The sequence below is a fragment of the Lissotriton vulgaris genome, chromosome 12 (genome assembly GCF_964263255.1).
Source record: "Lissotriton vulgaris chromosome 12, aLisVul1.2, whole genome shotgun sequence".
NCBI classification, from domain to species: Eukaryota; Metazoa; Chordata; class Amphibia; order Caudata; family Salamandridae; genus Lissotriton; species Lissotriton vulgaris.
In genome coordinates this window covers 625,173,098-625,198,559 of record NC_141700.1, presented here as the reverse complement: position 1 = coordinate 625,198,559, position 25,462 = coordinate 625,173,098, and the positions used below count along the sequence as shown (strand labels likewise).

Below are 25,462 nucleotides of genomic sequence, written 5' to 3'. Positions count from 1 at the left end.
TTAGGCTTGACCGATTCGGAAGTCAGAGATCAGAACTTTGTTATTTCACAGAGATTGTCTGGTGTGACATGAAGGTTTTGGTTGGAAGATCGGCGATGTGGGGATCGCTAGTCAACATTTTAGCAAAATATTTAGGCTACTAGCCGCCCATCCTGACCTTGTCGGGGAGCAACAGGCTTTCCTGCCCCCCGCCCGGACATTGTCCAGCAGCCCGGGCCCCCGCCCGGCCCGTCCCCCGCCTGCCTCGACCCCCGCCTGCCCCGACATGGGTCCCCTTACCTCAGCTGCCGCTCCTCCCGCCTGTCCGCAGCTCGCACCGCCGCTGGCCTGTCCGCTGCTCCTCACGTCATCACTCCTCCCCCGCGCCATGTCCGCCGCTCCCTTACCTCAGCCGCCGCTCCTCCAGCCTGTCCGCTTCCTCGCACCGCCGCTGGCCTGTACGCTGCTCCTCACGTCACCGCTCCTCCCCCTCGCCATGTCCGCCGCTCCTCGTCGCGCTCCTGGACGCCGCTCCTCCCTGCGCTCCTGACGTGAGCACGCACGTCGCGGCCGGCGCTACTTCGGAGGGACTACTTTTTTTTTTACTGTAAATTTTTTTAATGTTTTAAAAAAAAATGTATATAGCCTATAACCATCTACACACCCTGACGATTCTAACGGTGTATCGGGTGTGTGGATTGACGCTGTGGTTCCCGAGTTTACCCGCCTCAAAGCCTGAAAGTTCTTCCTTTATTATAGTAGTATAGATGCCAGAACCACTTTCAATAGAAACATAAGTAACTTGTAGAGGCCCATTTGTATTTTTGCAACGAGGCACACAGCTTCCTGTTGAAAGGATTGGGAGGGGGGGGGGGGGTGCTGGTTAAGACGAAAACCTGCCTATTGGGAGGAGATGTATAGGGATTCCCACAAAGAGGCTTTTCCAGTAATCCAATATAGTAAGTACTAGTGAAGTAGTTTATGGTTTAGTGGTATGGAATGGAAAATAAAGGCACATTTTATTAACCCCTTCGAAGCTAATGACGAGCTGGGCTCGTCATGGCGCTTACCTGCCGTGCGCGGATGACAAGGCCAGCTCGTCATGATTTATGGTGTTTTATATTTTTTAGCGCAGGACGGGAAAACGCCTAGCAGCCATGTGGTTAATGCTTATTACCTCAGACCGTGCTGCAGTGGCAGTAATAAACTATTTCATTCGCTCTAACAGACTCCCTTACAATCCGTGAATTTGAGCAGGGTATGAGAAAATGGAGACGTCAGAGTAAGACATTGATTGAACCAGGTAGAGGGATGGTGTAGAAAAAGATGGAAAGTAAATTACCTCTGTTTTGGAAGAGTCCATCATACGAGGCCGTAAAGCCATCCACTAACGAATGGCGATCAGCCAGTTAGAGACACATGAATTGGAAGGGAGTGAAAAGGTTGGCAAGACAAAAAGAGGAAATGTCACCAAGGGAGGTGGTGTTAAAAAAGAAGGCTACAAGGTAACCTCGGACTGGGGAACCACAACTGATGAAGTGGTAGGTGGAGATTACTTGGAGACCTATAGCACAGCGAAAGAACAGTATTAAGAGAATCATTGTAGGACAGAGCCGTTGATGCCAGTAGTGTGGTGGGAAGAAACAAAGATATGATGATCTACTGCATCAAGTGAAGTACAGATAGGTTTCAGTACTGATAATACTTGATTGTAGAGAGTTGAGATAAAGTTGGCTGTATGAGGGAATATAGTGTCAGTTGAATAGATTGCATGAAATCCAATATGTAGGAAACTTGTTGGAAGAGGGACGTTCAATGAGTTGGTTGAAAACCATGCATGACATTATCTTGGGGAAACTGTTCTAGGTGTTGAGGAGGGTGGAATTGAATAGTTCTGCACGCTGAAGAAGGCATTTTTAACGTTTGCTCTCAGTGAGGTTTATACACTGTGGTCTGGCTGTGAGTTATTTCTGTGTTGGAATGTGGCGACTCTTTCAAGACGGATAAATTAATTGTTTCTGATTTCCATTTATTTTGAAGTTAAAGTCCGAAGACTTTGCCACCATGAAGCAGTTGATGCCCCTGCTGCAGCAGATCTCTCTGGTGCACCCAGATCCCGTCATCCAGGAGCTGGCCAGTGACCTGCGCATCACGATTGCCACCCACGGGGCCTACCCCACAGAGTGCACTGACACAACGAGCAGGGGCCCTGCAAGCACTAGCGCGGATGGGCAAGGAAGAACCCAGCATCAAGAGGGTCCTGGCACAGAAAAGACTGTCCTTAAGAACCCAACACTTGGAAGTGAAGAACGGACTGCGCAAGATGGCGTTCCATCACCTAGACTCACTCCTGTGCAGGAGACACCGCCCAGTGTTGCAGCGGCAGTGGGTGCCGCGGAGACCCCTAGAATCAGGACAGATGCCTCGAAAAGAACAACTGAAGTACACACCCCACAACAGTTCCAGGAGCTCCTGGAATCTGCATATGACCCCGAAATCCCTGTGCGGGCTGCTGCCCTGCGCACAATCGCCCGGTTGATAGATCGGCGTGACCAGGAGGCCCTCAAGCAACAGGAGAAAGTGCTTCAGGTAAGGGGACGTCAGCGACAATCCAGAGATGGGCGTAGAGGGCTTTGGTTGTTGAGCTTGAAGTTCTTATGTCGTTTCCTGTCCCAACCCCTCGGTTATCACGTGACCTTTTTGTCAACCATCTAGCTTCCTGTTCTGCTGCCTCATCCACAGTGCAGAGTAGTTGGTGCTCGGCGTCTATATTTGCTGTGTGCCAGTCAGAATAGAATGTATGTGTGTGCAAGTGGTGTCTGCTTGCCTCCTGCCACAGTTGTCCATGATGCTTCTTTGTGCACATTGGTGTGTTTATCTGAGTAACCAAGAATTAAATAAATCACTGTGAATACCACAGCCTTGACAACCGTATTCAATGTCTTGTGCATGGTGACTGTTGAGCTGATCAGTGCCGGGGAAGTGACTGTACACAAATGTTTATGTGGTTGTGGGAGCACTGTATTAATGCTGTGTATCAGTTAAGCCTGCTTGTGGGAAAGTGTCTGTTGAATGTTAATCTTTAATACCAGGGGAGTGCATTATTTCTGTGCTGGAGCCCCCTCGTGCATGGAAGTGACTGCTCTATATCTTCTTTCAGCTCTTCCTTGAAAACTTGCAGCACGAAGACTCCTTTGTGTATCTCTCTGCTATTCAAGGTAAATATGTATTTGAGTACTCTGTCCTGGTTTGGTGCTGAGAAAGCCACCATGATGATCCTTTCCTGTTATTTATTTATTTATTTATTTATAAAGTTTTATATAGCGCGAACAAGATCCCGAAGGATATCGGAGCGCTTTACAAAAATGATGGAATCAGGGCCGGCCTTAGGCATGTGCAAGCTGTGCACCTGCACAGGGCCACCAAACCCCAGGGGCCACCACACCAATATATATATCCTTAATATATTTATCCTCTGAGGATGGATACATATTTGTGTGGCGGCCCCTGGCAGGGATTTGGCGGCCTCCGGCTCAGTTCCACTTCCGAACACCCTGACACCCCCCCACCCCCCTCTTTACTGGCCTCCGCGCTCTGCCCCATCCGGACTCCCTCTTCCGGGGCCCCATACCTACGCTCCCTGCCCAGGGCCACCATGACCCTAGAGCCGCCCCTGATGGAATGAAGGACAGAAGACCTTGGGCACGGCTGCTAAGTAGCTCCATCTCATGGGATATATTTATACGGTCCGAGCTTTTAGCCCAAACCCTTCGGATGCTGGGACTTTTAAGTCCTACCCAGGGAAAGATAATCCAGCAATGGTGGAAAGTGGCACGCATAATTGGGGCCAGCTGATAGCACTGTGGTGGTCTTTAAAACAACACACTTTTATATCAGCGTACTGTCGTAACCTCTTGTGTACCAAAATAAAATATGATTCAAAACCACTACTGAACCTTGATTAGTGAAACACAGATAGCTGAGATATGGAAAGCAGCGCTGCTCGCCTGTCGCATTGAATGTGTTTGATAGAACACGTGTTTGTGCTGTGCGGTCGTTTCTTGTTTGCAAAAATGCAAAAAAGTATCAAATGTGCAGCAGGCAGCTTTTATAAATTAATGTGTTTTTTTATCGTAAAGAAGGCAAATTCCTAATTGCTGCAGTATTGGGATATGGAATCTTAGGGCGTTTGTTTCAATTGATCATGAAATATTTGTTATAATTATTATTTGGTGTACTTTTTTTAATCGCTGTGCTGATTGCCACATCTAAAAAAATTGAGAATTCTATTGAAATGGGAATTTTCTTAAATGTATTATACTTTGCTCTTTGTAAACTGGTGATAGATGAGGTGCACCACACAGGACAAATTCAGGGCCTACTTTCAAACATTGCGGCTGGTTTGAAAGTGGACACGGTCCCGGCGTTCTCACCTAGTAAGTTGTAATGGAAATAGAAATACAAACATGGCTATTTCATGTCTCGGGGCAAGGGCGAGATTCGGATGGTCCAATGCAATGCCCATTTGCATTTTGAGGAGTGGAAAATTACAAGTGCTAGTGGTAGAGAAAAAGTTGTGCAGTGGGTAGTGCGGCAGGTTTAATATTTTTGTGAAAGCAGGAATGAAAGAGGTCAATTTGGGTTGAATGTGGCCCTTGCCATCGGCTTTATTGACCTGTGATTACAGGGAATTATAAGTAAAAGATGGGCGTTGTGCATCAAAACTCGCAGGCACTTCTTTTGTGGAGAGCTTGCAAAGGTTCGCCTCAAATACAGCATCCTTCAAGGCAAGTAGCCTTTAGCCCAGAGTGCGCGTGCTTTTCAGTGGTACCTGATGCGTAAAATAAAGTACTGTAACTATTATCGGGGGGGAGATTGGTATTTTTTAAAAACTGTGTTTTGCTGTTGCCTCTTTCAGTAGGAGGAAGGACTGTCCAAAATGCCCCAAAAGACAGAGTGTGTTTATCGCCCCATATAATATCCAACGTCATAATGGTTGACATTTATAGAGTGGGATTAATAATACCAATTACATTTTGTACCCTGAAAATGGGGCATAGCATGCTTTTGATGCTTTCCGTACCAAAATCTGCATGTCCCGATATTTTCAGTGCATGTTTCCAAAGGTCAATTTTGGCAGGATAATTCTTTTAAAATGGATAAAACTGTGAAGGTGTGTGTGTGCCACGAAACTCCAAATACCAATACGCAACAGGAGTTACAGCACACTACGAAATTTCCCCAGACACCAACCTGGAATGAGGGCTGGAATCTACACCCCTAGCTCTAAGCCACCAAACCAGGTCTTTCCTCAGCAGTGACAATACAGTAGACCCATGCTATTTCCTATGCACCTATGCAAATCAATTCTGTTGCTGAGGCTTATTTCTGAAGACACCTCCTGTGCTGAGGTAGGAAAGTGGCCTACAGCAGAACCCTTTCCTGGCTGCTCGTTACATCCCAGTCCACTCTGACTTTCAGTAGGGAGTGTAACATAGGTCCCTGCAGCCCCTTAGGTGCATTCCCCCCCCCCCCCCCCCCCCCCCCACAAATCACTTTGGGGCATCCCAGTTTGTCCCAAGGCCTTCATAGATCTGTGAGACAGGCAGCCTATTTGGAATTTTAGGTTCTTTTTCAGTTTTTTTTAACTCCTTCCTTTAAAATAAGAGAACATCTCTATTATCTGTGCAATCCAAAAACTCTTACTTAGTTGGATAGAGGGGCATTGCGAAAGCAGACTTATGCTGGCTTGCATTCTGCCTCCTGTGAACCGTGTCAGCTTTAAGAAGAAGCACTCTACTAGTCATCCTAAGTGAAGTGTTATTGTTTCGATGGTCTTTCTCTCTAGCTATTCAAGCTCACCCAGACCCCTATACAGTTGGAGTTCTTTTAGAACCACTGTGATTACTCTTGGAGACATACCAAAATGGAATGAATGATGCTCAGTGGAATAGGCCTGCTAACCTTCTGACATTGTCACTGTCTATGGTTATACAATTGTAGAATGACAGAGGAGGAAGATGCAACAAGATCGGTTTTGTTATGCGTTTGTTCACAAATTACTCTTCCATTGCAGGGGAGTTATTAGTGAAATATCTGAACTATTGCACTGCACCCGATATCATTATTCACATTTATCACATTACTTTCAAGTGAGCCACCTCCTCCCACCTTTGGCTCTATCTTCTCAATTTGAAGATTGAGTAATGGAGGGTCTCCCTTCCCTTATATGGGAGATTGAGCACACAATCCAGCAACGCCCCTGCACACTTTAGGCTTTCTATTGTGGCATAGGCCGTTCAACCACTTCAGGTCCCAGGCTGATGAAATGTGTATTTTCTTGTTGGGTGTGCATAATAATAATGTCCGAAAAGACCTTGAATACAAGGTTGGAGCCTAGCATAGAATCCCAAACAAATGTCACATTTTAATAAAGTTTGAGAACAATATGGATCTATAAGTACATGGTTCCTTTAGACCAAAAGATATTTTGGGTCTATCAGACTTCAGTATGTTTTATGGCACGTTGCACGAGGCCTGATTTTTGCACATCTCAATATGCTTACAGTGTAGCTCACCACTGTGTGGGAAGCCTGGATGAGTGCATTATTCTATCATGAAGGCTTGTGTTCATCCATGCAGGTGCACCCATTCTCTGTGGTCACCTGTGTGTGTGTTCAGCACACAGTCGCACAGGATTTACCCACCACTGCGTGAGTGTGTCAGTATCCATGTTTATATATGGCCTCCCAGTGATGTAAAGACTGACAAAATGTGCAACCCATGATTACACTCACACTCCTCATGTCTCCACAACTCTATTAAAGGCTGGGTGAAGGGTGCAGATGTACTCTATGTGATTGTGGCTCAGCACCTTTTGTGAGAGCGGGAGGGGCATTACTTTGACCCATTCAAAGCAAGACTGCTTACCAGGAGCATGAACTAGTGCATACTTATCTTTTAACCAGAGCTCTCACCAGCTAACCCAAAATCAGCAGTACATCTTTCAAATTTCACCAGAACCGGGGCTCATCTACTCAAATGCAGAAATAAGCCTCAGAACACATTTTCTTCCATGCTGTAAGCAAGCAAATGGGAACTACTGCTGCCGTCGTCACCTGAAGGCAGCAAAAGCCCCGTGTTCTCCATTCAGGCACCGCTGCACACCAGGGCTGCCTGTTGCTGGAGGCTCTGTGCTGCAGGGACAGCATTTTTTGCTCTGTTGGGATTTACGCATGCCCTATCTGGCACAGACTCGTGCTCCCTGCTCACAATTCCTTTCTTGATCTTAGTTCTAAGACTCCCATCACAGTGAGCATGTGCAGGGGCCATATTGAAATGGGTTGGACAGCAGAGCCAATGGCGGTTCCTGGTTTTAAGCGAGGATGTACATTTTTGTTTGATCTGGTTAAAATCAGTCGTTTTCAGTTTGAACTGATAATGGTACGGTCTACTAATAAGAGGGCTATTTCTTGTCTGAGTTCCTGTAAAGAAAGGGTTACTGGCATATTTGGATTCCTCTTGTTTTATTATAAAAGTAAGCTTATAGTGAAGGGATGCATATTCCTCTGTATGTATGGCTCATAGGTTCCTCTTGTTTTATTCTAAAGGTTGGCTAATGCCAGAGGCCTGAAGGTTTCTTTGAATGAGCAGTTAACTTACGTTCTTAATTTTTACTACAGAAGTTATCGAGTTCGGACGGCGCTAGGGTGTCTTTGAACTACTGATTAACTGCCTTTCTCTTCTTTTAGATTTTAAATATGGGTTAACCACAATATGAAGCTCTACCAGAGCAGTTAGTCCATGACCTGATCCTAACAAAGCACACAAACCTTGCAGCATACAGAACGGGCTTAATAGTACCAGGTGATATAATTGTTTGAAAGAAGAGCAACAGACGAGCAATAGGCCAGAAACCCCTCTCCAGTACCAACTTTAAGATTAAATGAACAAGTCAGTGAAATAGAAGAACGGCCCCTTGACTAAGAGCTCAGCCCAAGGGAGAGCACAGGACAAGGAGAACATACAGAATACAAATCGCATCAACCCTGAAGGAGAGGTGGTAGCCTTACAGCTAGAGCGGTCGACCTCGAAGCTGGGGAACCGGGTTCGATTCTCAGCAAAGAGCTCAACATCCTGTGATTCTGGGCAAATCACTTAATCTCCCTGTGCCTAATCAAAATGAATGTGTCCATCTGTAACGAAACGGGTGCTCATGTAAAGTGCTCTGATAAAAGGAGTAGGAGCCAACTCTCATCATGGCCGCGCAGAGCTGATGTGTTGCGAGCCATCTTTCCAGCCTCCTTTGTGGCGCTCCACCGCATTGTTTTCCCACCCTTGGCCAGGATTCTGCAGCCGGAACACTAGCGGCTCACCTTGGGACCAATTTTGCTTTCCTCCGATCGAGTCATCGCTGAGGTATCTGCCGCCTGGACTGCAGCGGGGACAAGATGGCGCCGCGGCCGTGTGTCTGGCGTGATTCCAATGGCGGAATTAACCCGTAAAGGCTGCACTGATTCCGGCACTAGAGGAGGCATTTCCCCTATCTCCACAGCGGCTGTCAGAGAGCCGGAGATGGTCTCCCTCGCTCAGGATGAATGCACCGATGATGTCTGGGACGAATACGTGCGGTGATTGAGGCCGCGGCATGTGATCTCGCCGACGCAGTAGGCGCGACCGGGAGGTGAGCGAAGCTCTGGGGCACACCATACTGGCCAGCTGGGGTCATCCTGGGATTCCACACAAGTGGTGTCTTGCCGTGGGAGGAAAAATGAGGCAGAGTTAACACCCAGCATTTGGCCGTGCTAGATAGGAGCTACCAAGATGGCCTATCACCAGCATGACCTCAAGATCAGCCCGGGGATCCAGCATGACCTCAAGATCAGCCCGGGGATCCAGCATGCTGCTTCCCTCACCACCATCCGGCCTTCTACCCCTATGGACATCTCCAACTCGGGGATCCCTCCAGATCCAAGATTACCACCCTTGAGTGCAACACCACCTGAACACCTGGCTGAACGATGGCAAGAATCTCCTGCTCTGTAAATTTGTAATATATCATTGTCCAAGCCTAATCGCTGTTAAAATGTAATCCTGAGTGAATTTGCAATTTGTATATATATTTATCTCTAACCACTAGTATATGTAGTAGACCTTTGTACTTACTACCATTCCTATGTGATTTTAGAGTTTATCTGTTTGTATCTCTTCCTTAAGTGACTTTACAACTTGTACATTTGCAAATTTTCCCTCCTTTCACGCCACTTGTACATTTGCAAAAAATGTTTTTCTGTTTATATCTCTTACTAGCAGCCCGTCCCGACCTTGTCCGGGAGCAATCAGGCTTCAGGGCCCCCGCCCGCCCCGACGTTGTCCGTGGGTCCCCCGGATCCTTCCTTCATATATTGCAGTATTATACCTCTATTTTCCCTTTGTACGCTTTTGTAAACTGCACACGTCACTTTTTCCTTATGTAATCCACCGGATTCTCACTTTTGTAATGCACTCACTTTTGTAATGTTCGTGGGTCCCCCGGAGCCTTCCTTCATATATTGCAGTATTATACCTCTGTTTCGTTTGTACGCTTTTGTAACCTGCACAAGTCACTTTTTCCTCATGTAATGCACCTTTTGCTAGCTCTTGTATTTTGTTGGCTCACGATTCTCACTTTTGTAATGCACTCACTTTTGTAATGCACGGTTTGCTACCTCTTTTGCTTCATTTAATGCTCACCGCTCCTCCCCGCCTGTATTTCACCTACGCTCACCGCTCCTCCCCGCCACTTTTTCCTCATGTAATGCACCGTTTGTTACCTCTTGTATGTTGTTGGCTCATGATTCTCACTTTTGTAATGCACTCACTTTTGCCGTTTGCTACCTCTTTTGCTTCATTTAATGCTCACCGCTCCTCCCCGCCTGTATTTCACCTACGCTCACCTCTCCTCCCCGCCTGTATTTCACCTACGCTCACCGCTCCTCCCCGCCTGTATTTCACCTAAGCTCACCGCTCCTCCCCGCCTGTAGCTTTTATATTTCACCTACCTCATCCGCCCCTCCCCGCCTGTCCGCCGCTCCTCCCCGCCTGTCCGCCGCTCCTCCCCGCACTCATGTCCGCCGCTCCTCCTCGCGTACGCCGCTCCTCCCTGGCTCCTGATGTCAGCACGCACGTCGCGGCCGGCATGACTTCCAAGGGACTACTTTTTTTTTTTTAGGTAAATATTTTAAATAACGTATATTTTTTTATTTTATATAGCCTATGTCCATCTACAGACCCTGCCAATTACAACAATGTATCGGGTGTTTGGATTGGCGCTGTGGTTCCCGAGTTTACCAGCCTCAAAGGTTCAAAGTTCTTCCTTTATAATAGTAGTATAGATAACTCGTGTAATCCAATGTCCTTATGTAACGCAACTGGTTCTTTTGTAAAGGGCTCTGACACCTTCTGGTAATGTTTGCTCTATATAAAATCGCATTAAATAAAAATTACCTGATGTCTTCAGGTCGAGTTCAGCAATATAAAACACTGAAAAAAACCAAAAAACAATAACCCCTGAGATCCACAAAAACCAAGCCGGAAGACCAGAGACCATTTTGCATATCAATAGGAACCCCAGAATAGACCATTGAACCATAAACACCAAAAGGACCGCAAAGAATCGAAAGGAAGGAGCAGTAAGGGGCCAGCCACCCAGCCCAATTGAGAACAGAAGCCTATAAGGGCTAACAGAAAACAAGAAGATGAAACAGGAGGCTGCAGGGTAAAATTCCGATCAGTGTAGATAAGACCACCAAGAGTGAGCCCTGTAAGTTGATCACAGAAAGACCTGGCCTTGGGTCCAGGCAGGCATGACATTCACCAATTGAACAAGGAGATCTGCATAAGCTGATTCTAGACTAGACCACCCCCCAGGCAGGAGAGAGTCAATAGAATGAGAAGAACACAGAAGCCGAGCCAAAGCACCCTACAGTGAGCCTACACAACAGAGGCCGCCACGAAGAAAGGAGGATAACCAGCAGTCAGGAACGCTGCTGTGGACAGCCCTTGCTAAGCAAAGAAAAACCAACACTGCAATTAACGACCCTACCAAGCAAAGCCAACCAACACCACATCAGTCAGCTGAAAGGCTAAAATGCTAGAACAAATGTGTTAGAAATGGGGGTCTCTAGTTGGCAGAGGTAGGTACCTTTGTCCAAATAGGAACCCATGCTTCTAGTCAGGGTAAGGGGGATACACACTTTAGATAACCCCTGCTCACCTTCTGGGTTGCTTGGCGCAAGCCGACAGGCCTATCCCAAAGGCAATGTGTAAAGTATTTGTACTCAAAACACACAGTAATACAGTGATAACACCACAAATGTTCACCACACCAGTTTAGAAAAATAAAGTATCTTTATCTAAACTCAACAAGACCAAAATGTCAAAAATCAAACATACATGTAATAAGAATATGACTTTAAAAAGGTTTCAAACAACTTGGCCCCTAGAAAACTATGGATGCATGATTCCTCTCAAAGTACCTGTAGTTGTGACGAAATTCACAGGGCCAAACAGCCGCAGAGATGGGAAGTGCCGAAAAACAAAGTGATGCGTCAGTTCCTCAGACCATGGGGAGGCGATGCAACAGTTCTGCTGCATGCAGGGGAAGTGATGCGTCTCATCCGTTCTGTAGGGGGAAGAGATGCGTTGATTCCGAAACGGTTCTGGTCCGCGGGTGATGTGTCGGAAAAACTTGCTACACAGGTATGATGCGTGGAAATCCGGGATGCGGCGGCGATCGATGCGGCGGCGTTGAGCGGCCCTGTGTCAGTTTCTTCAGCCACGATCCCTCGATGCGTCGGTTCTTGCAGCGGTGGGACCCGCTGCGTCTGTTTCGGCAGTGGCGCAGCGATGCGTGGAGATTCTTCTCACACAGAGGTGCTGCATCTGGGAAACAGCTGCAAGAAGAGCGATGCGTCGATTTTCTTGTAGTTGCTTTTCCAGCTCCCAACAGCAGGAACAACCTCCAGAGGCCAACACAGGCACCTCTTGCCAGGTCAGAACGTCCCAGCAAGGAAGTTCAGAGGAGCTGGGGGTGAAGTCTTTGTGACCCTGAGACTTCAGAACAGGAGGCAAGCTCTACTCAAGCCCTTGGAGATCTTCCTCAAGCAGGGGGGACACAGCATACAGCAAAGTCCTTGTCCTTTCCTTGGTAGAAACATCTACTCAGGCCAACCCCAGACAACACACAGCAAAAGGGCAGTACTTCTCCAGTTCTCCTTGGCAAAGGTTCCTCTTGATTCCAGAAGTAGTCTAAATCTCTGGGGTTTTAGGTCTAATACGTATACCCCAGAAATGTCTTTGTGCAAGGGTCTCTGAGCCCAGTTCAAACCAGTTCTGTCCTCACTGGTGCAGTATGACCACAGGGGTGGAGACAGCATTGTGCAAGGGAGACGGGCCTTATTCAGGTGCAAGGAGATCTCCTCCCACTACTCTAAATTCAGCTAAGGTCTATTCAGCTCAGCTCGGAGTAATTCAGGAAATGCCAGGCACACCTCAGTCCCCCCAGTGATTGTCTACAGTGAATGCACATCCCCAGCCACTGTCACTCCAAAACCAGACAGTCAATACACAAACAGGCAGAGTCACACGGAACGGTTAAACAAGAAAATGCCTACTGTGGCATTTTCAAACATACAATTTAAAAACCTCTTTAGTAAAAATATGAGTTATTAAATTCTGAGTTCAGAGAGCCTAAACGTAATTTCTCTATTTGACCCAATGGCACGTTATACTTGTAAGATGTTACAAAGCATTTCCTATTCTATCCCATGGGGCAAGATAGCCTTTCAATAGTGAAAAACGAAATTGGCAGTATTTCACTATCAGGACATGTCACACATATCAGTACATGTCCTACCTTTCACATACACTGCACCCTGCCCAGGGGGGTACCTTGGGCCAATCATAGGGGTGCCTTACATGTAAGAAAAGGGAGAGTTAGGGACTGGCAAGTGGGTGCACTTGCCAAGTCGACATGGCAGTTAACAACTGCGCACAGACACTGCAGTGGCAGGTCTGAGTTACCTTTTCAGAGCTACTCGTGTGGGTGGCACAATCAGTGCTGCAGGCCCACTAGTAGCATTTGATTTATAAGCCCTGGCACACTTCAGTACACTTTACTAGGGACTTAACCAGTAAATCAAATATGCCAATCCTGGAGAACCAATTTTAACAACAATTTACACAGGGAGCACTTGAACTTTGACACTGATTAACAGTGCCCAAGTGCCCAAAGCATCTAAGCCAGCAAAAACGAAATCCAGCACAGCATCAAAAATACATGAGGTAGAGGCAAAAAGTCAGGGGAAACCACGCCAAAGATGGCAAGTCTAACAAAATGTCTAGTGAAGGCCAAGCCACAACCCACCACTAACTTAAAGACATATGGTCCAACTCTATTTTAGGAGGTTACATTTTCAGTTTTTTTCTAAATCATCAACATGCCTGCCTTTGACGCAGATGTAGTTTTTCCCTGTCTTTGCAAGAACTCCGAAAGTGCCAAGTCATTTAGATATAGATATCAACAAGACATTTGATGCAACATCCGTCTTTGGCACGTGCCTTTTTAGCTCAGTCTCAAAGTCAAACAAAGAACAATAGCCAAAACAGTATAGTTTGAATTTTTGTACTTTTACCTTAGCTGTTTAAAAGAATGCGCCTTAGACTAGCATCTTGACAATCATTGGTAATAGCAAACATTCCTAAAGTGATGTTGGAAATTCCATCTGTAACCGGGAACCTAGTGCCACAGTACCCATGACTCCCTCAATAGACTGGTGGATGGCTGACCCTTTACCCTCTCTCCGCTCCTCGCAGAATGACTGGGAGTACGAACAAGATCCTCTCTGGGGCCAACAAGACGAGGCAGAAGACGTGTTCCACTTTAAGGGGGCGTATCCTGTGTGGCTAGAACCGCCCAAGAGTGACGTAGCAGGCAGCTCACTGGACAAAAGCGCAGAAGACATACAGTCGGTGTGTGACGTCACCGACAAGGAAGAACGAGCGGAGGCTGCTTCCGGAGACCGAAGGACGGAGAAGACAAAAGCGGAAAAGACGACTTCAAAGAAGAAGACGAGAAGCCTGGAGGCCAACGATACGGTGCATCGCCCAGCCACACTCACGGAGGAGTGTGGCTATCCCAGGTACGACAACGAGTGTCGAGCTTGGTAGGGAGGCGGGCGGGGGCTGAAAGGAAGTAGTGGAAGCTTGAGAGACCTGTACACTGCTCCTGTTAGTTCACGCTCCTCTGCCCCATCTCCATTCTTCCCCACCTATTGCACGCTGTTTCACCTTTTCTCTAAAGGCCATAACAACGGCCGTTTTTGAGCACCGGTGAACGCCATCACACCCAGGTCCCTTTAACCGATATACACCTCAGACAGAGGTTTGAATATTTCCTTTTGTTTTCCCTGTTTATGTGAATGCCACTCCATGGAAGAAGAGCCTACAACCCCTGAAATTCGTCCCGGAGAACAATCGTTCTGTCTAGAGTAACCACGGACCCAGCTGCTCCTTCCCGGGAAAGACAGTTAAAGAAGAAATCATTTGTTAAAATAAAGCCGTATCTACCCAGAACTACCGGTTTCCGACCTATTTCTCCCACTCGGTAACAAGTGGTGTCAGAAGTGGGATCTGACCCTTCCCTTGCATCCCCAGCAATGGATCCGTTAATACAGCATTTGATTAAGGGCCAAGAAAAACTAGAGTGGGTGGTCGAGCGCCAAATGACTTCAGCCCAGGAGGACCGCGAGGTGTTTAAAAACGCCATGACTGCCCAGCTAGAAGGGCTACAAAGGGCTATCAAAGAACCGGGGGCTCTGGGTACCTATGATGATTGATTGATTTGATTTTGATTTTTGTAAAGCGCACGATTGCCCGTGGGCGTCTTGGCGCTGGTTTGGGTTTCTTTTCGGCCTTAAGTGTGGTGGTAGCTTATGAAAGAAGACCTCCTTTGCCTCATCCATCTGGAGTTTCCTTACAAAAATACCTAGCAGGAGACGACCCTGACGCTTTCCTTACCAATTTTGAAAGGGCAGCAAGAGCCTGCGGATGGCCGGAAGACAAATTGCCATTTTTCCTAGCTCCTTTGTTAACTGGACCTGCCCAAGAAGCCTATCAGGTGGCCAATCCATCAGGAAACACCCCCTACCCGGAAATCAAGACATTGATACTAGATCACCTGGGATTAGACGAAGAAGCATTTAGGGTGAGATTTAGAAAAGAAAAAGGGACCCAAGGGGAAAACCCCAAGAATTTGTTCTTTAGACTGAAGGCCGCGGCATACAAGTGGCTATGGCCCGAAAGCAGGAGTAAGGAAGATCTAATGAATAGCATCTACCTCGAACAGTTCATGGAAGCCCTGCCCTATGGGACGCAGCGTTGGTTAAGGCAACACTCTGGCCTCACCCCCGCTCAAGCCATAGAAATGGCCGCAAATTACTCAAGGGCACAACCTTGTTCATTGCCCTGGGACGGGGACAAAACAACAAAAGCTACCACCACACAAAAGGCCAAAAAGAAACCCAAACCAGGAATTGAAACCGGAAGAACCAGACCTTTCAAATATGAAGTTCCAACAATGAAATCACCTCAATGTTATGAGTGTGGAGAATGGGGACATATTGCCAGTATGTGCCCCAGAAGGAAGCCCCTTGAAGAACCAATGGAAGTCGGCTACGTCCCCAGAGCTGTGATGTACTCTGCTGAAATGGGCTCATCATACTACGTACGTGTTAACGTGAATAAGAAAACCATAAAAGCCTTGCTAGACTCTGGGTGTAGGCAATTGGTGATAAAAAATTCCCTGGTCATGGCAGAGCAGATTCTTCCAGGTACAACTGTGCACATAAGGTGTGTGCACGGGACGTTAAACCATATCCGGTTGCTTTGATCACCCTAAATACTTTAGGCAGACCCCCTTGTACAGTTACGGTAGGAGTAATAGAAACACTCCCAGAAGACCTCATTATAAGGGTGAATAATCCTGAATTTTTAATATGTTCCAACAAGAGATGAGAGAAGGACGACAACAAAGGGAAGTACTTGCCCCTACCCTACTGGCCTCATAACCTTGGGTCTTAGACAGGAACTTCAAATTCGCTCAAGCCAATGATTCTTCCCTATTTAATGCTTGGGAGGTGGCTCACATAAACCAGTCTAGCCCAAAGGAATCCTTCCCCAGATTTGTGATAGAAAAAGAGTTACTTTACAGGGAGGGCAAGGCACAAGACCCAAAACAGTTGGTGGTTCCCAAACTCTTCAGAGAACAAGTACTCTACTATGCCCATACTCAAGTTCAAGTTCAAAAGCTTTTATTCGATTTGTACATACAAATCATACAAGCAGAACACAATTAAAACATTAAAAATCACAAATAATCTTTCCTAGAAAAGAGGAAAAACTGAAGTGCAGCAAGTAGAAAAATAAACAAGCCTCTATAGATCGGCATGATCTTATAGAATACACGACATTTTTACATGGACAACCTGGGAGTCAGTAGAAATTACTTACTAGGCCTTTACTGGGAACTGTATATTAAAAATTGTTAATTAATCACGCAATACTGTGGGACACTATATAAATACCTTAATACAGACATTGATATAAAATTCAAGAGGGAGTAAAACATGTATATATATACAGACAGGGATGATAACATTAATTTCATCATAAATAAACCCTGGCAGCTGTATAGCACATGTACAGACAGGTCAGCAAACAACTTTAAAATACAATACTTTTCCTGGCAGCTGTACATTTTAAAATAAAAGTAGCCAAGAAGAAACAAATCTCCTCGTTTACTAATAAGGATAAAATTATCAATGCTGTTTGTGTGGTACAGATATTGTATTTAATAAAAATTGGTTTAAGGTATTTAAGCCTGAAATACTGGTAAAATTTACAAAAAAGTAAAAAATGGCAACTACTCTGACGTGAAGAACCGTCACAGGGACAGGGTGTGTTTGAACTAGTCTTTATGTTTGGAAAAGCAACCAAGTGGTGTACAATACCCAGTCTAACCCGTGTTAAAACATACTGATGAGATGGGCGAGTTACAAACACAAGATAGGATTGCAATCCAGGAACTAAGTTTAAATCTTTATAGAATTTCAAAGTAGCAAGATTACCAACAGCTTTGTCTCGCTCAGCCTTACGAAATTTAAGGAACGTTATCTTAATTTCTTTTTTTGTAATAGATACAACCTTTTCTGGCTCACGGAACACATTAATGTTAAACAAAAGTAGATACCAATGATGAATGTATCTTAACCATAATACCCGTGAGGAATGATCCAAACCTATACAATCAAGAATAATATCCTGAGTGAATCGAGTCTCCGACTTAGCCCAAATAGATCGCCACAATAAAAGTGGCCGAACTGCTGCTAAGTCAGAGATGTACTCGATCCCAACTTCGTCATGGGTCAACTGTATAGAGGCGGAGGGGGGAACGCATAATAACCTCCTTAAAAACTTGTTTTCCTCCTTCTGCAAGAGAATACCCTCACAGTGACCCCACACCCCTGCCCCATACAGAGCAGAGGGAACGCAACATACATTGTATATGTTCATCATATCATAGATACTTCGTGAGCCTAGTTTAGAGGCAAAACGAAAAATGCTACTGGTGGACCGTATCATTTTTGTTTTTACGGCGTCAAATTCCGCATTCCAGGACCCACTGTTACTATATGTTATTCCCAAATAACAAAAAGATTTAACAGAGGTCAGCTTTTCCTTATCTAGGAAGAAAGTATGTTTTGCCTGCTTGGCTGCCTGACCACATGACATTACATATGTCTTAGTTTTATTCACACGAAGCTGCCTAGCCTGTATAAACTGCGCAAAATTATCAATAAGGCGCTGTAGGCCCAACTGTGTTCGGGATAAAAGAACAGCGTCATCCGCATAGAGTAACAGCGGAACAGGTTTACCGCCAATCAGGGGGGCATCTGCTAAAATGTTGGTCAGGGATCGGTCTACACCATTAATAAAAAGGGAAAATAAAAGTGGGGCTAAGACACAACCCTGACGAATGCCCCGAGATACTTTAAAAAACGGGGTACACTCGCCAAGGGTGCCATAGCGGACTTTACATGAGAGTTTTTCGTATAGTCTAGCTAAAAAATACACTATTTCCCTTGGTGCCCCTGCCTCGAGCAGAACCTCCCAGAGAATACTATGGTTAACCAGATCAAATGCGCTGCTCAAATCAGCAAAACATAAAAAGAGGTTGCCACTTTTAGCCACAGTATATTTATTGATTAAAAGGTCCAGGTTTACGCATTGGTCCAGTGTACCCAGACCTTTGCGGAAGCCATATTGGACTTTAGTTAAGATGTTAAAATCAGTTGCCCAGTCTTCTAGCCTCTTTAGCAAAATCCTGCTCATCACCTTTACAGAGGCATCCAATAGTGAAATTGGGCGATAATTAGAGGCCTCTGATTTATCGCCCTTCTTATGTAAAGGGATGATAATCGATTGACCCCAGGTAGAAGGGAATTCATTTTCAGCCGCACAGTTAAAAATCCTTGTCAAAATGGGAGCCCATAACGCTGTTTCGTCTTTATATAAATCCAGCGGGACCCCATCGGGGCCAGGTGCCTTGCCTCCTTTACTCAAAGAAATTGCTTCCTGACATTCATCCAATGTTATAGCCAACGAAAGAGGCAACCATGGATTTGTATCTGGTGATGGTAACTCAGCTGTTGGCCCTTCAGGATTGAATATTTTCGAGAAATGATCAACCCAGTCGCTACATGCCACATATGAGGTCAATTCTGGAACATTTTCTCTACTGAGAAACGGACTATTTATTGTTTCCCAGTAGAGTTTGCTGTTTTTAGTTTCAGCAGCCTCCCTCAACTTGTCCCATGCTTCAGACTGTAAAACCCTTTTCCTTTTATTAATGGCTAATTTATAACTAGCCCTGAGGTGTTGTATCTCAGTCTTAACGCGAGGTTTAGTACCTAACGCTTTCTTTAGGTTACGGAGGGCGACGACACATGTTTTGTCAAACCATCCCTGTTTTTGACTACTGTTGGCTGACAGGGGCTTAGTGAAGATACCCTCAATAATGATATTCAGAGATACAAAACATTCTATTAAATAGCCAGAATCACTGTCATTATCCAGGCAATAACTGATTTGATTCTTGCATTGGGTAACAACCTCCTTCTGCTTAACCTTGGAGTTTGTACTAGTCCATTTAACCCTGAGGCCCTTTGATCTAGTAGGCACTATATCAGTTGTACATTTACCACCTGAAGCTGTTGAGGTGCCATGGCCCAAGAGGGTAACCCTTAAGCTGTTATGGTCACTGAGACTTTCCTCATTCACATATAAATCAGTGTAGTCTCCACTACTAGACAATAAGATATGATCGATAAATGAACCTGCATCTCTGCCCGTGAATGTAGGACATGTTATTGCCCGGTTGTTGACATTGCAGTTTAACAGGGTCATATCTAACATGGCTAGCATATTGTTTAGGGTGGAACCATAACTACAGTGTTGAAAATGAGGGAAATCCTCCTTCCCCCCCTGATCTCTCCAATGGCTGTTTAATGCTGTATCAAAGCCACAGATGTTCCCGTTAGAAAGATGGCAAGGCTGCAAGTTAAAATCCCCAGCCCATACCACCTCAGCCTTTCTTTTCGAGACATCTAAAGCTTTAATGATTTCCTTTTCTAAAGGCAGTAAAATATCCCCCCTGGTGGCATCAAAAATGTTGTTATAAAAATTAACAATAACTAAGTCAATGTTCTTTCTACATTCCACCCTTATAACTTGGCTGTGTGTCCCCACGGTTGTACTATATTTAACCGTACAGTCACGCAGCCCAGTTGACACTAACAATAAGAGGCCTCCCTTAGCCCTGCCCGAGCTGGATTTGGTTGCACTGAGACAAAAAGATACATACCCTTCGATATTAATAATAGGGTCTGGACTCCATGTTTCCTGTAGTAAAATTAAATCAAAACCCTCGCCCAAAAAGCTGGTCCAAAAGGGTGTACCCAATTTACTAGCAAGACCGGCAATATTCCAGGAAATAAGGGAAATTCCTGCTAATTTCCCGGCATTACCAGCAACAGATAACTCCTGCTGGTTTGCTGGTGATAATGAAGCAGGACCCTCTTCCCGAGAGATGGTAACCGGACTTAGGCTGGGGCTAGCACTAGTTAAACATATATCCAAACTACCCTGATTGCCTATGAGCTGAGAAGATCTTAATAAAGACAGTTCAATAGGATCGTAAGATACAACTGGGGGCTTGGCAGAGGGAAAGGAATACTCCTTCTCAGAATTAGGGTTATTAAAATCTGATGCTTCTAGTGAACTGAGTCAGTCTACCTCATCTAGCACGGCATATCTATTTGGGTGGGCGAATTGTGAGGACATAGGGTCTTGTGAGTGGGGCGGGTCCTGCCACGTTTGTTGCCAGGAATATTTATCCAATTGAGGTGGCTGAAAAGATTGCGGCCATTGGTAGGCTGGCTGGGGTAAAGGTGGCGGGAAGTGAAATGGGTGTTGCCAGTGGGCTTTTGCTTGATGCATAGGAAAAAGTGGGGCATTTGGAGGCTGCTGCTGTAAATTAACATGATGTGGAAAAAAAGGGGGCGGATAAGGTGGTTGCAACCAAGATTTAGCAGGCTGTTGTGGAAAATATCCAGGTCCATTATTGTTATGAAAAGTGGGACAGGGGGTATTAGGTCGTATGGGCTTTGATAAAAAGTAAGACAGGGGAAGTGGATTAATTTGGGTCACAGGACCACTGTTGGGTGCATTACATACGTAACTTGCTGCCCCTACATCCCTAAAATTAACAGTTATTACGTCCCCTACTATTGATTTCTTGCTTCTGCCCACCCAATCCCCTCTACGTACGGTCAAGATTTCACCGTTCATGTTGTTAGGTAGGGGTTTATGTAGATGAAGCCATTGAGCACATTTGTTCCTAAGCTCAGTGAACGATTCTTTTACTCCCTCCTTTAATGGGGGAACCGCCGTCAACACGACTACAAACGGGGAAACCTCTGGTGGTAGGTTTATAGACCTAAAACGTGTCTGCTTTGGTTTAGGCGCTTCAGGTTTGTTTGTAATAGGAGGTGCAGAAGTTGAGTTAGGTTTCCCTGCTACTTCTTTAGCTTGAATAGTGGGGGTAGCAATATTAGTAACAACAGAAAGTTGGGTCGCCTGAACAGGAGTATTCCCTTTTGTAATGGGAACAGTTATTGGTTGGGCGGGATTATTCCCTGTTTGCGTCTTTGGGGGTATAACTGGGTTCCCATGGACTACAGTACCTTGGGCCGTAATTGATACACCTTTAGGGACCTGAGTACTCGTTGGACATTCAATAGTTGATTCCAGGCTCCCTTGTGACTGTACAGACACTTGTACCTGCTTTTTCTGTGGCCATTTAGATTGTATTAAAGAAGTAAGCCTATCCACTTTAGAAATTAAGGGCTTAATTTGGGCTGCTAAAGTGGCTTCTAAGTCTAGTTTCAGGTCTATTACCATGTTTTGCACCCAGCACGGGATACCTGATGTTAATTGTGGGGTAGGGGAAATCAAATTATGATTCCTTGCTTTACTTTTACCCTTCAGTGAGGCCTTATGGGATTTAGAAGCCCTTCCCCGTGAAGCAATGGGTACAGAAACTATATCCACAACCTTATGCCCACTCAGACTCGGCTCCACTTTGTCAGGTGACTGACAAGTTTCGAGATCTGGCGTAACCTCCAGGTCTTCAAAAGACGGGTCCGAGTCTGATGGGGCAACCGATAGATCTACAGTATTCGGTACAGTCGGAACATGATTAGTGGACAAAGTTATAGGTAATGAACAATTATTCACAATCTGCGGGACAGGAGATTTAGCCTTTGCCAAAGGGCCCAGGGATGAACGCCTAGCGTTAGCGAGGTCCATAGAGACTCTTTTTTCCAATAAAACAATACTTTGATCAATAGTCTCATGTACGCGTGAAATAAAAAGATCAATAGGACCAGTCACCTGGGCTACCGCCGTAGCTTTTTTCGCGCAACTGCGAGTTCTATTGCGTATGGTCGACATCTTGGGTATCGTTTTTCAGGGGTGAAGACACAAGAGTTCTGGGCCAGGGCCGTCCTCTGCCGTCCTTGAACGGCCTTAAACGGCCCGCTCTTTGCCCGGTCTTCGCCCCGGTAGTCGCCCCGCGCGCGTCCCGCGTGCGCGTTAGGGCTGGACTGGTTTATAGAAGGAGCAATTAGGTGGAAGGGGCGGGAAGAGGACCAGCTGCGGCCGATCAGCGCCGCGCTGCACGCTGGTCCTCGCAGTCCCGCCTCGAGGAGAAGGATAGATGTTGACTCTTCGAAAATCGCGTTGGTGCTCCTGTGCACTCCGCAGTGACCACGGGCAGTTAACTTCAAACCAAAGTCTTGCCTACGAGCGGCGCCCGCGAAGCGGGTGCCGCGAGGCGTGGAGAAAGTGGCAGGCGCTGGAAACAAGGGTGAAAGATGAAGGGCTGAGTGACAGACAGGCAGCACTCGCAGCGTCCAAAGGCAGAACCCACACTCCTACCACACCGCTTGATTTTTATCGGTGGAAGGGGCGGGAAGAGGACCAGCTGCGGCCGATCAGCGCCGCGCTGCACGCTGGTCCTCGCAGTCCCGCCTCGAGGAGAAGGATAGATGTTGACTCTTCGAAAATCGCGTTGGTGCTCCTGTGCACTCCGCAGTGACCACGGGCAGTTAACTTCAAACCAAAGTCTTGCCTACGAGCGGCGCCCGCGAAGCGGGTGCCGCGAGGCGTGGAGAAAGTGGCAGGCGCTGGAAACAAGGGTGAAAGATGAAGGGCTGAGTGACAGACAGGCAGCACTCGCAGCGTCCAAAGGCAGAACCCACACTCCTACCACACCGCTTGATTTTTATCGGTGGAAGGGGCGGGAAGAGGACCAGCTGCGGCCGATCAGCGCCGCGCTGCACGCTGGTCCTCGCAGTCCCGCCTCGAGGAGAAGGATAGATGTTGACTCTTCGAAAATCGCGTTGGTGCTCCTGTGCACGCCGCAGTGACCACGGGCAGTTAACTTCAAACCAAAGTCTTGCCTACGAGCGGCGCCCGCGAAGCGGGTGCCGCGAGGCGTGGAGAAAGTGGCAGGCGCTGGAAACAAGGGTGAAAGATGAAGGGCTGAGTGACAGACAGGCAGCACTCGCAGCGTCCAAAGGCAGAACCCACACTCCTACCACACCGCTTGATTTTTATCGGTGGAAGGGGCGGGAAGAGGACCAGCTGCGGCCGATCAGCGCCGCGCTGCACGCTGGTCCTCACAGTCCCGCCTCGAGGAGAAGGATAGATGTTGACTCTTCGAAAATCGCGTTGGTGCTCCTGTGCACTCCGCAGTGACCACGGGCAGTTAACTTCAAACCAAAGTCTTGCCTACGAGCGGCGCCCGCGAAGCGGGTGCCGCGAGGCGTGGAGAAAGTGGCAGGCGCTGGAAACAAGGGTGAAAGATGAAGGGCTGAGTGACAGACAGGCAGCACTCGCAGCGTCCAAAGGCAGAACCCATGCCCATACTCATTTAACGGCAGGACATGCAGGGGCAGAAAAAACCCTTCAAAACATTTTAGAAAATTTTTATTGGCCAGGAATTTACAAAGAAGCCTCAGAATTTTGTAGAACTTTTGAGGTATGCCAAAAACGAAGTCTAAATAAACCCCCATCTGTTCCTCTGCAACCTCTCCCTATCATAGGAGCCCCGTTCGAAAGGGTGGGGATGGACTTGATCGGCCCACTGCCCAAAACAGCAAAAGGCCACCTGTATGCCCTGGTCATCGTGTACTATGCCACGCGGTTTCCAGAGTACTTTGCTCTTAAAGCCCCCACGACAAAGAACATACCAGAAAAGTTCATAGAATTGTTTTCCTGAGTGGGGTTCCCAAAAGAGATCAACAAAGCGTAAGCAAAACCTCTTGGAAGACCTATATTACTTTTGACAAGGAAATAAATCCAACAAATATTTTCATATACAGGGATGCTATAGATAGGAGCCAAGACTTTTAGATATTACAAAACCATTATTTTATTTACTTTTTCTTTTTGTCTTTTTTTTATCATTTTACTTTTTAAAGGTTTATACAAATATGCATTATATCATACAACATCACATACAAAAAGTCATAAATAATCCTAATACATTGAATAGATTACGAACAGTGCAATTAGATAAAGTGCAGTTAAAGAAGAGTTTTTGAAGAAGAAATTTGCCCCTATTGCTAACACATTTTGATAACATGCAACCTTTCACACATACCAGTCATACAACCACATTCATAATTGTTTAAAAAAGAAGCATACAAACACACTAAATAGGATGAAATAATAACCCGAAGGTGCAGATGGTAATACACTTTCCACAGATGGTATATAAATGGGGATTCCACCGGTTATAAACGATGATCTGTGTGGTATTGATCATTCTTTGATACATTATCCAGATCTTGTTAGGATGTACGGCCTACGTACGTTTCGGTGAAACAATCACCTTCCTCAGGGCCAAGATGGTGAAACAAACAGAACTAATACAGGCGATCAGTGAACAGAGTTTAAAAAGAAGGGGCAATACGTTTTTTCTTTTGTGAAAACAAAAAAGAGACATCTATAAACATTTATGCATACTGCAGGATTTTACTTAGTCATTTACAAAATTTATGCATTTGGCATTTATCTAACAAGCATCCTGTAAGGGAAATGGTCTGGCAGATCCAATGATTTAAATTTAAAAGAAAGGACTGCTATAGTATAGGGAAGAAAAGATCCAAAATGAAAACATGGAGGGTATAGAGAGAGGTAATCTTATACCACAGCCAAGGTGGTGAGACATGGAAACACCCAGTGTAGTCATAGAAAATAGCACGATTGTGAAAAATGAGCAGTGCTAAGACATCTAAAGAGTCCTGGTGCATGCACCCAGGTGAGAAATAAAAAGAGTTAACATGTATGGTGATTACCTATTGCAATTCACATATGTGTGCAGTAGAAGGGTTACGGATCATCACTTGTTGCTACAAAATGGGGTCTGAGGAGAAAAGGTAAAACTAGTAAGGTGAGATGGGATTATGCGCGAAGGCTGTGACAGCAGCGAACTATAAGGGCATTACCTGCTGTGGCTATTGGGATGAATTATAGTAGTATTCCATGATGTTCTTGATAGTATCAGTGCATGTTAGGAAAACCGGTATTGGTAATAGTTAAATCCTCATAGGGTTCTGCATGGGATGAGATGCAAACATTGTTTATAAATAAAAAAGTGGGACACGAGGATAATTTGCAAATGATGATAACAAAAAAGAAATGAAAAGGTACGAGATATACCTGGTCTTGTATTTAGAGCTTGCTGTTGACCAGAAAGTAGTAATGTGATGTCTGTTCTCTCTACCTATAACAAGCGTGAGAAAAGTGAGGGTAAATA

At 45.9% G+C, this 25,462-nt stretch overlaps 1 protein-coding gene across 1 annotated transcript in view; it reads left to right on the top strand.

The window, feature by feature from the left end:
- Positions 1 to 25,462, top strand: part of TANGO6 (transport and golgi organization 6 homolog) — a 579,124-nt gene that overhangs the window by 358,018 nt on the left and 195,644 nt on the right. Inside the window, exons 13-14 of the mRNA XM_086945772.1 lie at positions 2,020 to 2,568; positions 3,140 to 3,197. Of these exons, the coding sequence (XP_086801898.1) occupies positions 2,020 to 2,568; positions 3,140 to 3,197 (607 nt within the window). The remainder of the gene's footprint in view (positions 1 to 2,019; positions 2,569 to 3,139; positions 3,198 to 25,462) is intronic.